We start from the raw sequence: 17,514 nt of genomic DNA, 5'->3' as shown, positions 1-17,514 counted from the left end.
GCTGAATGTAGGCCTGTGAGTATTAAATGACTACAGATTTAATTTATTGTAATGACGGTGGTTGTCCAAATATTAAGCTAAAACATCTCTAAGAATTGTAGCTCAATTATGCATGTACGCACGCGCACAGGTTAGCTAGCTCCATCTTATTTTAATATCAGGCAAACCAATGGCAGTGACAATATCTTTGCAGACTTATCTTAGCCAAACTAACGGTTCTGAGTAGTATCACGATACTACGGCAAAATGAGGCAGATGTGCCTTTTGTCATTTATAAAAAGATAAATCACTTTTCTATAATACATCACTGATATTTCAATGGAATAAATTACTTATTGACTTATTCATACTTCAAAAACAGCATCATTAAGTGATTAACATAGGGGGATCAAAATAAAATAAATAAATAAAATAAAAATCAACCAGCCACCGTCCTCCCCTGACAAGCAAAGAACAGTCTCTTCATAAGTAAAGAACAGTCCCTAAAGTGCGGTGAGATTTGTGGAAATGTGAACGGCTCGTTTCTCCTCTGATACGCCACATACCTGTGTGCCGCCAGGTACTACTGGGCAGTCATGACGCCAATGAAAGATGGACACTCACCCTTGGCTTCTTTGTCTCCAAATCTTCAGTCCATAAATTAGTCTCTACTCCGCTGTGTAGGTATGTTACCGCCAGACACCTGTGCCTGCTGCAGCGGAGTTGTCCTTTCCTTACATCATAGATTAATTGGCGCGGTCACGATCGGACAGCCTTATTGGCTACAAAGATGCAGATGAAAGGTTTGAATATTAATTCAAATTGTGGCCGTACTCAGTAGCGACTTATGATTTTAAAAGTAGCGAAGTAGATTACATGGTGTAAATTGTACTCAAGTACGAGTAAAATTACACACTTGAAAAAAATACTCATAAAAGTACAAGTACCCAAACAATCTACTTAATTACAGTAACGTGAGTATTTGTAATTTGTTACTTCCACCCCTGGTAAGTAGCAAATGTACTTGTACCCATCTGTGCACCAATGGGCGTGTCATTTTCAGGTGTATTGTTGGCATATTGATATTCTGAGGCAGCAGGAAGTGATTGCACCATTGACCAGAAAAATCCAGATATAAAGTCAATAGCGGAGTATTTTCTTAATAATTAAAAGGCACATTTATTTTAAAGTAAGATGCGTCTACACAGTCGTGTTCACAACACGCTTAAACTGTCCTTGTTACAAACACACAGGGATGTGTGGATGGGTTGCAAGTAGGTAAAATGAAAAATCAGGTGCACCTGGTTTTTAAAAGGAATGGGAGATGACACTGGTTAGCTGCATTCATGTTGTCTCAAAACACACCTATAATAAATTAAGGGACTGAATACAACCCCTTTGCCCCTTGTGCCGTACTTTGCACCCAGATATGCACCATTTAATTAGCAAAAGAGGGCGGAGCAAATCTGTTTAAATGTAGCAGTAATATTTCAAGATTATGTGCTTAATGTTTGACAGGTGATCAAGATGATGAGTATTGTTATCTGTAGGTTTGACCAACGGTATATTTGATGAACACAGAAACAGGTTAATTAAAATATACTATAGCATCAGACCAAGCACTGTCAAATTTGATTATGGCATTTCAAAAATATCAAAATTATTCAAGTTTTTGTATAACAATGACCAGATTAGTAGTTATTGTCAGTGTTTGTGTATTCCTTATTAAATTTTTTTTGTTGAGTGTCAGCTACTGTCTCCGTTCATTTATTTTTGTTTTCACATGTGGGTGTACACTTCTGAATTATAATAGTAATATCATTGTGGAACAAAATGTAATCAGATCATGTCATATTAATCCCCCTCATTGTTCCTTCCCTCTCTCACATGGCTAGTGGCAGAAAAAAATATTCAGGTCTTGTACAGAGATACTCTGTTACAAACACAAGTATTAACATTAAAATATACTTAAAGAACAAGGGTAAAAATGGCCCATTTCAGATTACTTTATAATATATTAGTGGATAATAATTATTGATGGATTATTGTATGTATCACTTTAATGTGGCAGTTGGTAAAGATGGGGCTGAGTGTATCTACCTTTTATGTTGCTGGTAGTTTCTGCTAAACTTATTTGTAGATTTTTGCATTTAGAATCTTAATCTGCAAAGCAAAATAAATGTAGTTGAGTAAAAAGTGCAACATTTGCCTCTTAACTTTAGTGAAGCAGAAGAATAAAGCAGCACAAAATGGAAATGCTAAAGTACAAGTAAGTCAAAATTGTTCTTAAGTACAGTATGCTGGTGGTTTCATTGACTTATAATTTCTGGTGAGTGTCAGTCGGTTCAGCAGACAGTTCAGTATGACGTATTTTAGGTTGTCTCCATACTTCTGTTTTCCACCCGGATGGCGGCCACAGTTCATTCCCTCGACACGATAAGTATCTGCTGATGAATCTGTCCTAAAAAGCCAACACACCTTCACACACACACTGACGGTGACCGAACAGATAGCATCTCTCCCAGCCCTGAGGATCAGCATGTTTAGGTGGATGAGACATGGACCCTGTGAGGTCCCGGCTGAATCAGTTCCCAGGAGTCTAGCCTACATGAGTCGCACCAGGTCCACAAACACATGGTGGAGGTGCAGATAGACTCAAAAGTGATGAAAACCTTTTTAAGTATGCTGTACTGTCCAATTTAATTTGATAATATATTCTTCAATCGGTGAACAAAGCCAAACAGATACTCTGAAGACTAGTCTGCTGTGAGAAAAGCTACATGTCTGTAGCCTGTACGAAGGCCTTTGCTTCTCCCTCTAGACGGCAGGTATTAGTTTCACCTCCAGTCCTGAACTTAAGTGCCTTGCACACAGCACGGTTATGTACAGAAGATCCATTGTGACCACCTTGATTAAATCTTGTATAACCAGCATGGGGCTGTTAAGCATGATATCACCTCCTTACTTACTTTCATTTGTACTAACAGTCTGTGTTTTGTGCTTTATCCCCTCACCATTTGATGCTTTAAAGCAGGGATACGCAACTTGATTTGCTCGGGGACCACTTTTACAAAATGACCGGGGGCCAGTTGATAAACAAACAGTAATATTTATCAGTATATATTACATAGTATATAATACATGAATTGCCGGTTTTCAGCCTTTCTATGTTAATTGTCCTCACTCTTTTTGTGCCCAATGGTAAATCCAGTTGAAGCAGCAATGGGCAGGTCAGGTGTCAGTGGGGGTGTTTGTAGGATGTGAGGACATTTGGAGCTGAGACTGAACCTCTGCTGGGGGGTCCAAAGGATCCTCCCCTGCTCTGTTTTGATGCTTTTTATGCACCTTGGCATCCTATTTACAATACATTCAAAGTACACACATACACAAAAAAAAATCTTTTCGTTTTCATTTTGAATCAGAAAATAGTGGCACCTTGTGTGGGCCAGATTTGGTCCATGGGCCGTAAGTTGAATATCACTGCTTTAAAGGATACATTTCTGGGTACTTTGTTTTCCTATTGTCATTTTAAACCTTCTAGTGGTGGAAGCAATATTCAGATCCTTCATTAAAGTACATAAGTATTATTAGCAAAATGTACTTAAAGTACTGAAAGTAAAAGTGTTCGTTCTACAGAAAAACAGCCCTGATTGGCATATTGTTATATATTATATAACATTGTTAATGCAGATTCTTCACTGTGTAAGCAGCATTTCATGATTGTAGCTACAGCTTAACATACAGTTAAGTCCAGTGATTTCCAATCTAAGGGTGGGGTTCCCCCTAAAGGGTCACCTGATAAATCTGTGAGGCTGTGAGATAATAATAGGAGAGAAAAGACGTTCTGCTGCAAAACTTCTTTGGGCATCAAACTATTATTAATGAAACTATCTAAGAATTTTCAAGGGGAAATGTCTCTCCTAACATCTCATAGACATCTGGAACACGACAAGGAGTGATATAATAAAAATTTTTGTAGATAGTGAAAAATGTTGGGAACCACGGGTTCGGTTTTTAAAATGCATTGTATTTTTATAAGATTATCACATGTATTTTATGTCAAATCTTTAATCTTTTAAAAAATGTAAAAATCTTTCGAAAATCTTTTTAAGTAATGAGCAACCACAGCTGGTGTAGTGGAGTAAAAAGTGCAATATTTTCCACCTAAATGTTGTGGAGTACTGGTGTAAAGTAGCAGAAAAATGGTTAATCTTAGTCTGAAAAGTAAAATGCAAGAATCTCAAAACTGTATTTCAGTACAGTACTTAAGTTGGGCACTAAGTCAGTTATGTTAATGTGGTGTTTACGTACCTTTGGTCCAAGAAGCTGGCGTTCCAACAAGCAGTAGAGGAAAGTTGAATTATGATGTCACTGTGCACAAAAACAAAAAAACAGAGTACAGAGAACATTAACATATATTTGATTTATTAAAATCGAGCCAATTGATACTACACATCTATATGAGAAGGGCCATTTTAATATACAGTACAATCAAATACATTTCAAACGGTAACGTTTATTATATGACTTACTTTGTGACACTTGAGTCTGTGCTGTACATCAGCTTTAACCTCCATGAATTTAATCTTTCATAATTGATTGGGGAGAGTGATCTACTGATATTTATCACCCTGAAGTCTTCTGGGGGGACACAGTTCTGCAGAGAGGAAGATAAACAGAGATAAAAATCACGGACATTTGGAGGATTGTTTGAACTGGTACTTCCACAGTTTGAGCTTCAGTCTGGGTTGTGTCTCTTCCCTCCACCAAGATAACATAAATAGGCCACGCCTGAAGTCTAAATACTCTGCTGTAGAGCCTGAATGTGTGTTATGTCTTTATCAGCGCACATTCCTGACAATTTGCTCGAAATTTGTAGCAGACAGTTGTTCCATATAGAGTATAGCTCCTTTGTAGGAAGTGGGAAGAGCTTAGACATTAATGCCACCCTGTGGTGAAACACTGAAACTGATTAAATGGAAAGCATCATCAAAAGAAAAGTTATTTTGGGGGTCTTTTTTTTATTAAGCTGCTTATTTTGAAATTGTTTTAATCAGCATTTCTTCTGTAGTGATTGTGACTAGGTTGAGGTTTGTGTTGAGGGTTTAGTGCTGATGGTAAGGCTAGAAGAAAGGTTCAACTTACAGTCCAACTTCAAGAACTAACTCAGGTTAGACGATACAGTGTGCAGTAAAAAACAGTGTGCAGTAAAATGCTGAATAAGATGTTCAATTGCAAAATACGCTGCAAAAGTTAGGCTTTCAATTCTGTGATTACAGAGCTGCAAAAACTGAGGGGAGTGACAACATTTAACAGAAAACTATAGACAGTTACAGGCAACAAGCTGAGGAGGGGAAAGGGTCACTAAATTCTTAATTAAATCACATACCTGATCATTGGAGTACAATAAGAAGCTATGGTCTCCTCCACAGATGATTCTGGTCACTGTATATTGTCTTGATTCTAATAAAGAGAGAGAAACAGCAGATTAGCTGGGAAACAATTCATAACAGTTAATCAAATAATTAGTTTGAGTAGTTGTAGTTCTTGCTTTTTGAAGCGTACTGCTGAAGGATAAAGGATAATATATTGTGGCAATAATCAAAATCTGAAAATCTAAAATAGTTTTCATGGTCAACTTCTATTTTAGAAAAGATTCTCCTGTGTCCCACATCCACTGGATTATAATTTCAGCAAACACACATCACAACCTAAATTTTGATCATTGAAATACCACAAATAGTGTTCATCCGACCACTCAAAGTCAAGTCACATTCATACACTGGTGGCAGAGGCTACATGCAGACTGGAGGAGCCGGAGATCAAACGTCTGATCTTCCAATTAGTGAACTACCTGCTCTAACTCTGAGCCACAGCCGCCCACTTTTATTACAGTTTATTAAGAAAAATCAGTCTTTAATCTTCAGTTATTAACCTGTACATCAGCACTGCCACAGTCAACATGACAGTTAAGTACTCATCTGGCACTAATGGGACATTTCTCTACCATCTGTGAAAACCGCAACAGGTTGTTATTAGCTGATTACACAACTTTATGCTCTCCAACTAAAAGCCAATGTCCCTTAAGTTTTGAGCTCTCTGAAGCTCAAATTTTACCTATGTTTATTTCAACTATGTAGCACTTTAAAAAGCAAACAGGTTTTGCACCCAAGTGCTTCACAACACATACTGTATATGCCTACAAGTACAAGTATAAAGGCATATGAGTGCATAGATGTTGTGGAAATAAAGTTGATTTCATATAGAAACAAGTTTAAACATAATTTAAATCCAGTGAATCATGTAAAAACAGAAAAACAGCTTAAACACAATTAAAAGATGGTAGTTGCATCTTAGAAGCATTGACAGACTCAGCCTGACTAATGGCCTCCGGCAGGATATTTTTATGTCTATGGATGACTGTAAAGTGGTGATAAAATTTTCGCCCATGTAGTTTGTCTTCATATTTGCAAATAATACATTGAACAAATAATCATGCCATAAAAATAGGGAAAGTATACCTAGTAGCCAGGCATTTCAAAAAGCCATTTAAGCCGCAATCATATATGTCATATATGCTGCAACAGAGTCTTCTGCTTACCTGTTTTATGGAAATTCCCAGTCAGAGAACTGGACTTGACAGGAAATGGGGTCCTGGCATCCCCTAGTATTCCTGTGCCCAGCTGGCCGTGGCTGTTACAACCAAACGCGTACACTACACCAGTGGAAGGCACAAACGCCAACGTGTGGTGCCTGACAAAAGGGAAAAAACGAGATTTAGGATGCAGAGGGACAGACCCTGCCTCTGATACACTGAGGTCATTAGTTCACTAGACAAATTAAATGTCCCCTTAATCATAATCTTTAGTTTTTTGTTGATGGTGTGTCAGACAGTTGTTTATAGTTGACACAGTTTGAGCTTCACAAATATATCACTGTACTGAGTTGCATCAGGTTGTACATGTGTGCAAAATAAAATGGTCTGTGTAGGTTTAGAAGAGATGGTACCTGCCACAGGTAATCTGGGACACCTCAGTTCCCATGAGCTCCAGCACTCGTCTGGGTAAAAGTTCATTATTGGTGGAGCCGTGACCAAGCTGACCCCATGAGCCTTCACCAAATGTAAACAAGCCACCGTCCTGCCAGAGACACAACACAGAAGTCACCTTTCTGTTGTTATTATGTGAGACAGATTCCTGGCATAGTAATGCACTGAGTCAAAGTAAAATATTTTGTTTTTCTACTAGACTACACTTAAAGCGCATGTGTCAGGTGCTAGATTAAGATTAGTGAGGGTTAGGCAGTCTGGCTGGAATAAGATTTAGATTTTTATCTGTACTAAAGGTCACGTATTAAGTAGACAGTCACGACAGCAAGAATACTCTAACTGATCTGTCAAATATCTGACAGCTGACCGCGTAGCAATTAACAAAACTAGACTTTCTTACACTTGGTGGCATGCTCTCAGAGGCAGCAACACATGTTTATATTATGTGAATCTATTAACTGAAAAGCACTGGTGGGGGTTTATCTGCAGACGTACCTTTGTGAGGGCTGCTGTGTGCTCATCTCCACAGCTGATGTGAACAACTTTTTGAGACCTCAAAAATTTGATGTGGCACGGGACAGCACGGTCTGAGGGAAGTAACATTAAGAAGACAACTAAGATCACTCTGTTCTACTGTGTGGTGTATTTACAAATGAGTGATACAACTTTGAGGAACATGGTAAGTTCTGCATTGGAATCTTGTACTGTAGTTGCAATTTATCTGTGGCTTTGCTGTCCAATAGTTTTGTTTTTTACTTCTGCTTGTATATTTCCTATAGATGAACACTTGAGCACAATCCCATTTCTTATTTTTAACCCTTTTCCTCAATTCTGAGTACCCCTTTGCCCCTCGGAACAGAGTTATAAGGGGTAGTGGTTGAAATCTTCCCCTATGGAATGGGCAACCCTCCAAGACCCTGATATGTCATCAGTATCATCATCAGTGGCATCTGTGTAAATAGACACGATTATGGCAATAATGGTATTATCACATTGACATTTACCATTTGTCTGATGGAAATAGAAAGCATGGATGCTCCTGATTTTCATGCTCTCAATCGATCAAACAAGTCATCACAAAAAAAAAAACTGTTTCATTACCAAGCCACTGATAGTTCTCTGTAGGCTAACGTTAGCAGCCTGTAGTCCTACCCTGCCAGTCTGCACTGATATTAGAGGAGTGGCAACACGTGCAGCCACTTCAAATTTTGGGCGTCGTGTGCCATCAAAGTAGGGGAATGGGACATGGAAATATGTCAAAATGTGGGACTATCATGCACAAATCAGCAATAGCAATGGAACGTCAGCTAGCTAGCTAGTTAGCCACCAAGACATCAGTATACTTCTATCGATTTCTTTTTTTTGTTTTGCTTGTTATAGAGAAATCGAACATAATACACATGACAATACAGTGGTTATTGTAATATTTACATCTTTTGTGACAAAGAAAATACATTTGTGGGTTTATTTGCTCGTACAGCCATCTTCAAAATGATTTCTTATAACACTTGGTTTGAAGTGAGCCTCTGGAAAACCTTCCTATGGAGGGCCATGTAACCCTAACACTTTGCGCTACCCCTCTGTCCCAAGAAGAAACGTGAGACCGCAAAATGAAGGAGTAAAGGCTAAGTGGTAGTAGCAGTTGGTGTATTGGGATTGAGCCTTAGTGCTCCTATGAAACATACACACTTCTCTATCCAGTGTCAAAAAAATAATGGAAGTGTCTGCCTTCTTTATCCAGCTGATTATTACCTTGTTTATCATTGAGACCCAGTTGTCCGGCTCTGTTCTTGCCCCAACCAAATACAGCCCCGGACAGGGAGAGAGCAAAGCTGTGGTCTCCCCCAGCGGTAATCTGTGCCAGAGGAATACCTGCCAGAGACTTCAGGGGGTGAGGGGACAACTTGCTGGGCTCCCCTCTCCCGAGACCGAGCTGACCGCTAGTGTTCTGGCCCCATGTGAACAGCTGGCCGTCTAAGAGGGACAAGGAACAAAATATAGGTAACTGTACGTTTATACCCATTATCACTAGTGCAGGCAAATATAAATTTGTTTGGTAATGTGGCACTATCTAGTTCTTAAAATAAATACATCTCTCACAGACCACTCTCTCTCTAACCAATCTGTTTCGTTGCGTCACTGTCTTTTGATACCAAAAAATAATCTTTAAGAAATAACAGATTGGAAAAAAAGTTCTGAAAATACATAGACAATGGCTGTGTCCCAAATCTAAATGTACTGTAGTTTAGTTTAAAGCAGGCGTTATCAATGGACACAGACCAAAATGCCTCTGGATACAAGAACCAATTAGAGCAAGAAAATGTACGACACAGCACTGAGCGACACATGCAAGTTGAGGCAGTGCTTAGTTGGTTGTTCAAGCAGGGGAAAAAAATGGTGGCCGGGTTACAAACTTTCTCAAATTACAGCTAAACAGTGCACTAAAATGTGTTTCTGAAAACATCAGAGGCAAGAAATAGTCAATCCAGTAACAGAATCTTGATTCTTATTTGAAAGTGTGTTGCACTGGACGGAGCAGAGACTGGTGACACTGCTCTGTCAATCATCTTAGACATCTGTCCCATATAAGATAAGCAGTTATGATTGGCCTGCCCAGGATCTAGCAGATGGAAATCAGTTTGAACAGGAGGGGGACCAGACGCATCTGCCACAGCAAATGAAACATTAGCTCGCAGAGTCGTCTGGTTCCCAGGCTATGTCTGTGGAGATTTCCAAATTCATTTGATTATCAGCAAATTACAGCTTGTGCTGTATTTTGGAGGGCATGTTTACTTGACTGACAGGAGTCTCTGTCACAGTCAGCCTTTGTGATTGCCAATAATCAATTAACTGACTGAATTTCACTTACCATCTTGTCAGCAAAGATGAATTTGAGGTGCATTCTGGTGCAGAGTTGAAACTATGAGTCTAATCTGGATATGGACAGAGTTTGGACAAAACTAAACTACTCATGTGCTAGGAAGAGAATGTGTCTTTCACACCTTTAGAAAGTGCAATGCAGTGCTGATTCCCACACATTACTTGAGAGATCCGGTGGTCACACAGCCTCTTGACCAACCTAGGAAAATAAACACTTGTTATCAAACTATAAAAACATGTCTGAAGCTACTCAGTGCTCACTCTGCAAATTAAAACTCATATTCTCCTCATTTTATCAGCTGTCAGAAGATTTCATTGAATGCTACCATGGTGACATGGCTAAAGTTTGGAGATTGTCCAGGGTAAGGGACGTACATTTATTGGCTTTAATTAGACAGTTTTTATGTTTCTGAAAATGTCTAATTCATAACAGACAAGTCTCTGAGCCTAACTGTAAAGCCTGCCCCAACTTCACATTTATAAAGGTTTCACTGTACTATCATGGGAGCAGAATAATTCAAAGCATTGTTATTTTGGATGTATGGCTTCCTACAAACTGAACCCAGTCATAGTGCTTATACCCAAACCTCCAATCTCTTCAAGGTCATTTTCTTGATGTCTTTTTTCTCCTGTCAGGCTAAAAGCTTGAATTCCTCTATAGTATGTTAGTCATTTACCTTGGGATTCGAACAGCCGTCTCTGTAGTCCCCAGGCCAAGCTGGCCCCCTTCACCAGCTCCCCAAGCAAAAACTTGACCCTGCTCATTCACCGCCATGGAATGGGCCCGACCACACGACACCATTGTTATTGTCTGAGTATCCAGAGCTCCTACAAACTCTGTGGAGAGGAGGAAGAGCGTCACACGTAAGCATGACATAAAATTGGGTCAAAGTATGTAAAGAGAGCGTGTAAATGTATGTACTGAATTTTCATTTTCAAGTACATTGGGTGCACACTAGCCTGGCCCATGATTGTCATACTTTGTATGGTTTTACTTGCAGTTAGCAAACTACGGATCAAGATAGTATTTAATTTTATTCCAGGATCTGATGAAACAGAGAGCACTTGTCATGCCCTCATGGACCCAACCCATGTGAGGCGTTTAGCATTGGCATTTCATTTTATCTTTTGGACCGCCCAAACTTAGATAGTACCTCGACAGAAAACAGGCACGTACTGTATGTAATATTAACATAATAACACCTGATATTTAGGGGCTGGGAAGGTATAATAATAGACATACACAGAAAAATATCTGAGTCATCTGCGCTTTCAGCATGCGCTGTAAAAGTGGGCTTGTCTCCATCTGTGTCACACCATAGAAAACAGAGCAGTGCAGCAGGAAGCACTTGTGAGGCGGACATACTGTTGTGCAGATAATCAGAAACTGTGTAGTTGGTATTAAGTTTCCTGCCTGGTTTCCTGCTATACAGCTGGTTTATCATAGAGGGTTACAAATGCTACAGTTAGAAAAAAAAAATTACAAATATGCTGTGGTTTCTATTCAGATTATATTACAGTATAATTTTAAAACATTCAATCCACAATCTACATTTTGTAGGCTTATATTCAAGTCACTAAACACACCTGATGAAGGCCTAAAACATAATTTTGTAAAGTGATTACAGTGCTTATGAAGGTGTGGGACATCATCCAGGCAGTTTCTATCCCACACATTTGTCACCAAGGTTTTTTTATGTTAAGGTATGCAAGAATGTTCTCCTGAATAGGTCTGTTTATTTGCTCAAGGTCCAGTGATTCCTGCATATATTCATTGTTGTTACAGCTTCACCCACATGCCCATACAAAGTAACACAAACTTCCACCCACATGATACCACCACAGACCAACCACTGTCTGCAGTCACTTCACAAGCCATGAAAGCGTTTCAGATCTCCAGGATATGGTTATGTGGCTAGTCGTGCAATCTGATGTTCCCACTCAGAAATGGAGGCAGTCCATACTGACACTCTGTACAGTTTGCTTTGCATTCAAACATTTTTTGTATAATACAACTAAATAAAATCCATAAATTATGAAATTAAGCTTGTGATATTGACACGTTTTTGCAAAAGTCATCCAGATTGTGTGATATCTAACAGCTGTAAAACAGGAGAAACTTACAGAGACCTGCAAAAATAACCTTTTTCTTGCATTTTTGGAAAGCTTCATCAGTTTTACACGCAGAAAATCATAATGTTGTAACAACAGCACCATGAGATATTCTCAAGAGTGTGTAAGTCTACCACAGAAATTCAGTTGTAACTGCTATGATATATCTGTTTTAGTTTAATATACTTTTCAGATCAACAGGATTTCGTGGCATCTAGCAGAGAGGTTGCAGAAGTGAAACTTCTCCCATGTGCCAAGCATGTTGGAAGACTATGGTTAGACTACATGTGACGCTGATTTCGTCCCTTGCCCCTTTCTTCCTTTATCTGCGAGTTGCCATTTTGCAAATTCCCTTTGTGACAGGAAAGAACAACAACCTCCGAGCTGACAACTTACATGCTGAAATTGGCACGTTTTGACAGAGATTTCGATCGTGCAATAAAGGATGCCTGCTTTGTTCTTCCAGTAAACTGTTGTAGAAAGCAACTTGTGAACGCACCTCGGAAAAGCTCTGACAGTCTCACAAGACTCTCGTGCCCCCATGTAGATTTGTTTTCTGACATGGTGAGTTTTTAGGTGATTAGAAACGAATGAAAACATAGTTATGTATATTATCCCAGCTGGCATCAGATGTCAATATGATGTCAGAAAGACACTCAACTCTCACATTGGACTGACGTTACATTTTGGGTGGAATGAAAATCAGATTGACGATATTTTAAATTGTTATTGACGTTAAAATTTCACATCGTGTGGACGTTAACATTATGAATTTTTGCAGACATTGGGTTTTGGTTTCCATACCTCACGACTAAATGTTGTTATTGTAAGTCAAACTGTGACACATTTGGATGATGGTGGATTTTGGTTATTTAACAACACAACCTAAAGCCAACAAAATATCGACATCATCTGTCGTCAGTATTCTACGTCAAATTGATGTTGGCAGTAAGATGTTGTCTTGACACTGAATTTTGGTCACCTGACGACACAACTAAATTCAACCAAATGTCAACAATTAACGACATTGGTGCCCAGATGGGGTAAATCATTTCTGCCAATAGATGCCTCTAAATCCTACATGCTGGACCTTTAAGCCCTTTCTAACACCAATGTTTGCTGTGTATCAACAAGACAACAGCCATGCAAGCGGCTCCATGAGGCTGAAGTCAGGCCCAGTGAGCTAAATGCTAACACCAGCATGCTAACATGCTCACAATAATAATGTTTACCATGTTCATTATCTTAGTTTAATCTGTTAGTATGCTAACATTTGTTAAATAGCACTAAACACAAAGTACAGCCGAGAATGATATGAATGTCAGTAGTCTTGAAGGTATTTGGTCATAAACTAAACTGTTGGACAACACGAAATGTTGACCTGATGTTGGTGGTGGATTAAAAAGTGAGGGGGATCAAAGTTACTACAATTAATCCTCTTGGAACCATAAATTGCACCAAATTTTATGGCAGTCCATCAAATAGTGTCATAAGACATAAGACCCATGCTTGGGGACTCTCAGGCAAATTAAAGCGAAATTTAAAACACTGAGACCAGATAAGAACAAGGTAAGACCACAGATAATGACAAGATAAAACAGTGACAAATAACACTAAGCATAAATAATAATATTAGGTGTGTCTTGAACATCAATAAAAGGCAGTATTTAGTTAAAGTGCTATCTAGATCAAGTTATTGCACAATATAAAGTGCATGTGCTCAGCAGATAAAGGTCTATGTGTGTGTGCATGTGTTGTGGAGGAGGAGGGTGATGAAGGCTACAGCTCTGTAGAAAAAAGCTACTCCTCAGTGTGTTAGTCCATGTTTTTATGGTCCTGTATCTCTTTCCTGATCGCAAGGTGACAAACAGACTGTGTGGAGACATTTCACTGTGAATCACAAAGGTTAACCAAATGGTGGCACTCAAGCAGATGTCAGGGGATCACCAATGATTCATTCTCTGGGGATCATGAATGCCTGTGCAAACTTTCATGGCGATCGTCCAGTAGTTGTCAAGGTGTTTCGATCTGGAACAAAGTGGTGAACTGGCCGACAGACTGTCATTGCCATCCCTAGAGCCAAGCACCACCAATACAAACAGCCTTTGTAAACACACCATGTCAAGTTCACCCACATTCTGACACCTGCTTGGTAACTTTCCACTCACAGTCACTGACAGCAGTGCAGCCGGGTGGTGCTGTAATGATTAATCAGAGGTCAGTGAATCTACTGTTAGCGCCTCAAAGCTTACCTGGGGAAGTGCCTGGTCTGTCGTGGCCCAGCTGCCCACAGCTGTTAGAACCACATGTGTACACACTACCATCATACAGCAGGAACATTGAGTGTTGCCCTCCACAGGCTACCTCTTTCAGTCCCCTGCCGCTGAACACGTGACAGTTCCTGGGCTCAAATACAGGGTTCCTCTCTATACCAAGTCCCAACTGTCCATCCTTTGCATTCCCCCAGCACAGCATGTTGGCGATGGGGAGAGGGGATGAGCACCAATCTGAAGAGGCAGAGGGAGTGACCGCCAGATGGAGGAAGACCAAAAATGTTCAGGCTTGAGAGCAGCCCCGCTTTCTCCTCTTCATGTAAATTCCAACCCTGGAAGAAACAAAACACGGGATAATTATTATGTCATCTTTCTTTACTGACCACACATACTGATCACTGTGCTCCATGTGTAAACCCGTGATGTTTTTTAAGGATAAGGTACCGGTTTAGAGGTGGGTGTGGCTGTGTGTGAGAATGATGTAAGCAGTATGACAGAAGAACAGGGCCGTGTGTTTAAATAAACCCTGTCAGTGTAATCCCGGCTTAAGCAGCTCCAAGCAGTCCCGCCTTACTGTCCATACACATGCTATACATGCATGTTACTGACTGATTTAGCTTTGGGCAATAAAGAAATGGAAAGAGAACGTGATAAGAAAAACAAATTACATAAAGCAGGAGACAGGAAGACAAGGAGAGGTCACAGCAGCTTTGAACTGAACGCAGGAATCTGTCACCTCATCAAACTAATTCATTAGAGGCTTAAAGACCAGGATTACCGAATAAATTCATACCAAGGACAATCACATCTACGCTGTAGACATCTGACCCCAATTTGATCACTTTGATGTCCATCTGACCTTAAATTTGAAAAGCTGTTTGCTCTCTGTCTCTACTATAGATCAGATCTGTGTGAAGAGAAACAGCACTCTTGTATATACGCAACTGCAAATTTGTTCAGTACATTCAGCTAAAATTAATAAAGTCAAATGCATAAAAAATAAAATGATGAAATTATCATTACAGTTTAAATATTAGTTGATTACTGACAACTGCAAATTACTTGCTGAATAAGTCCAGTGTGCAGGATTTAGACGTTTAAATTGGCAGGAATGGAATATAATATTTATGATTTCTTTAGTATATAATCACCTGAAACTATGAACCATTGTGTTTTTGTTGCCATTAATATCTACATATGGATCAGGTCCCCTTCCACAAAGTCTGCTATGTTGTTTCTACAGTAGCCCAGGACGGACAAACCAAACACTGGCTCTATTCGCCATTTGCATTTCACATTGGCCACCGTAGTTCTTCTACACACATGGAAGAAATTTCAGTTGGCTGCAATGTTGCAACCTCACCACCAGATGCCACTAAATCCCACACTGTAAATATTTTTTACGTAAAATAACAAAACATTAATTTTTTAATTTAATTTTTTTTAATTTTATATACTTTATTAATCCCCGAGGGGAAATTCAATTTTTGTTGTCAATTACACACAGGTCCGAACACACACATGCACAAACTGGACCTATACATGCACTAAGTGGAGAGATGTCAGAGTGGGCTGCCCATGACAGGCGCTCTGGGCGGTTGGGGGGTTCGGTGCCTTGCTCAGGGGCACCTCGGCAGTGCCCAGGAGGTGAACTGGCACCTCTCCAGCTACCAGTCCACGCTCCATATTTTTGGTCCGGACGGAGACTTGAACAGGCGACCCTCCGGTTCCCAACCCAAGTCCCTATGGACTGAGCTACTGCCGCCCCAAATCGGTTCTAATTTCTCAAATTTGAATATTTGCTCGATATCTTAGTCCTTTACACAAGTAAACTGTATATCTTTAAGTTTTAGACTGTTGGTCAGACCACATAATCAGTCTGACGATGTTAACTTGAGCTCTGAGAAACTGTTTCCACTATTTTCTCGCATTTAATAGACATAATGATAAATGGAGCAGCAGATTAATCAACAGTCGAAATAAATGTTTACTGTTTGCTCTAGTTATGATGTTCAGTTTTTGTTTAAACTGTTATATATCAATGACAGTAGACTAAATATTTGAAACAGCTCTCAGTGTTTGGTATTGGTATGGCTATTTGATTAAAATGTTCACTGTTCACTAGATTTTTCTTATTGTTTTATGTTTGTATGTTAGATTCTAGGTTGCTGCTCACTCAGTTTAATGCGATGCAACTCAACAGCACAATCTTCCATCTCTGTAATGAGCATGACATTGAATCAGCAATCAAAATTACTCTACAGTTTCAGCATAAAAAATAAATGTGGCCTTCATGAGGGAAGGTGGGCTGTTGCATTTTCAACTTAATTATTTTATAGCTAAGTGTACGTACTAACCTGAAAATCGGGTTTATACTGAAAGGGTGTCTACAGGTCCATAAAAAGTCTTAAAATGTCTTAAATTAAGTTTCTTTAATATAAGGCCTTAAAAAGTCTAAAATTGTCAGATTCAATGAGTCTTACATAATTTCAGTCACATTTACACAAAAAATTCTCCAGCCGGACAGACCAAATAACTACAATAATAAATAGCATTTATGACAGTGATGAGATTTTGCTTTCTTTTTACATTTAAACGCATTAAACTTAAAATCAGCCATTTCTCCAGCAGCAGAGCATATATATATATATATATATATATATATATATATATATAGGTGTGGTCTTAAATTTCATGTAAGGTGGTGTTAAAAAGGTCTTTAAAATTCTTAAATTTAACTTGGTTATATCTGTAGACACCCTGAAGACAGTAATGAAAATGAGCTGTGAGACCACAGTAAGTAAACACTGAATAAAACATGAAAACTTTATCATAGCTAATTTTAGCTCACCATAACGCCCCTAACTTCATCTCCCAATGGACTGTTTGAATCCATGTTAATTGCAGGTGGGTTACATTGTCATTATCAAACATCACAGTCACTTTAACATGGATCCCGTTCAGTTAGCTGTGTTTACTGTACAGTGGTCCAGCATTATCATCTGTGAGGACATGTATTTAAGGTTACGTTAGCTTGCTGTTAGGGAGAGAGTGAAGAGGAGTGGCCTGCGTTGTGTAGACATTATTAACACAGTGTGCAGGCGTAGCTGAATATCCGTCATGACATTAGCTGGTTGAACAGTTCACTAACAAAACGGAACCAGAACAGACAGTTTGATGACCCACACCAGCCGTTACAGTTAATAGTTAGCTATTTAACCT

The 17,514-nt window shown here is 39.2% G+C and overlaps 1 protein-coding gene across 1 annotated transcript in view; it reads right to left on the bottom strand.

The window, feature by feature from the left end:
• The window catches only part of herc3 (HECT and RLD domain containing E3 ubiquitin protein ligase 3), a 41,584-nt gene that overhangs the window by 23,824 nt on the left and 246 nt on the right, over positions 1–17,514 (bottom strand). The window contains exons 2-11 of the mRNA XM_050043404.1: positions 14,272–14,624; positions 10,585–10,744; positions 10,030–10,106; positions 8,780–9,001; positions 7,523–7,614; positions 6,988–7,118; positions 6,581–6,732; positions 5,369–5,442; positions 4,512–4,636; positions 4,291–4,350 (exon numbers count right to left, since the gene is read on the bottom strand). Of these exons, the coding sequence (XP_049899361.1) occupies positions 4,291–4,350; positions 4,512–4,636; positions 5,369–5,442; positions 6,581–6,732; positions 6,988–7,118; positions 7,523–7,614; positions 8,780–9,001; positions 10,030–10,106; positions 10,585–10,744; positions 14,272–14,494 (1,316 nt within the window). The 5' untranslated portion in view covers positions 14,495–14,624. The remainder of the gene's footprint in view (positions 1–4,290; positions 4,351–4,511; positions 4,637–5,368; positions 5,443–6,580; positions 6,733–6,987; positions 7,119–7,522; positions 7,615–8,779; positions 9,002–10,029; positions 10,107–10,584; positions 10,745–14,271; positions 14,625–17,514) is intronic.

This window comes from Epinephelus moara, chromosome 5 (genome assembly GCF_006386435.1).
Source record: "Epinephelus moara isolate mb chromosome 5, YSFRI_EMoa_1.0, whole genome shotgun sequence".
NCBI classification, from domain to species: Eukaryota; Metazoa; Chordata; class Actinopteri; order Perciformes; family Serranidae; genus Epinephelus; species Epinephelus moara.
Note: the sequence above shows the minus strand (reverse complement) of the source record. Positions and strands in the feature narration are given on the sequence as shown.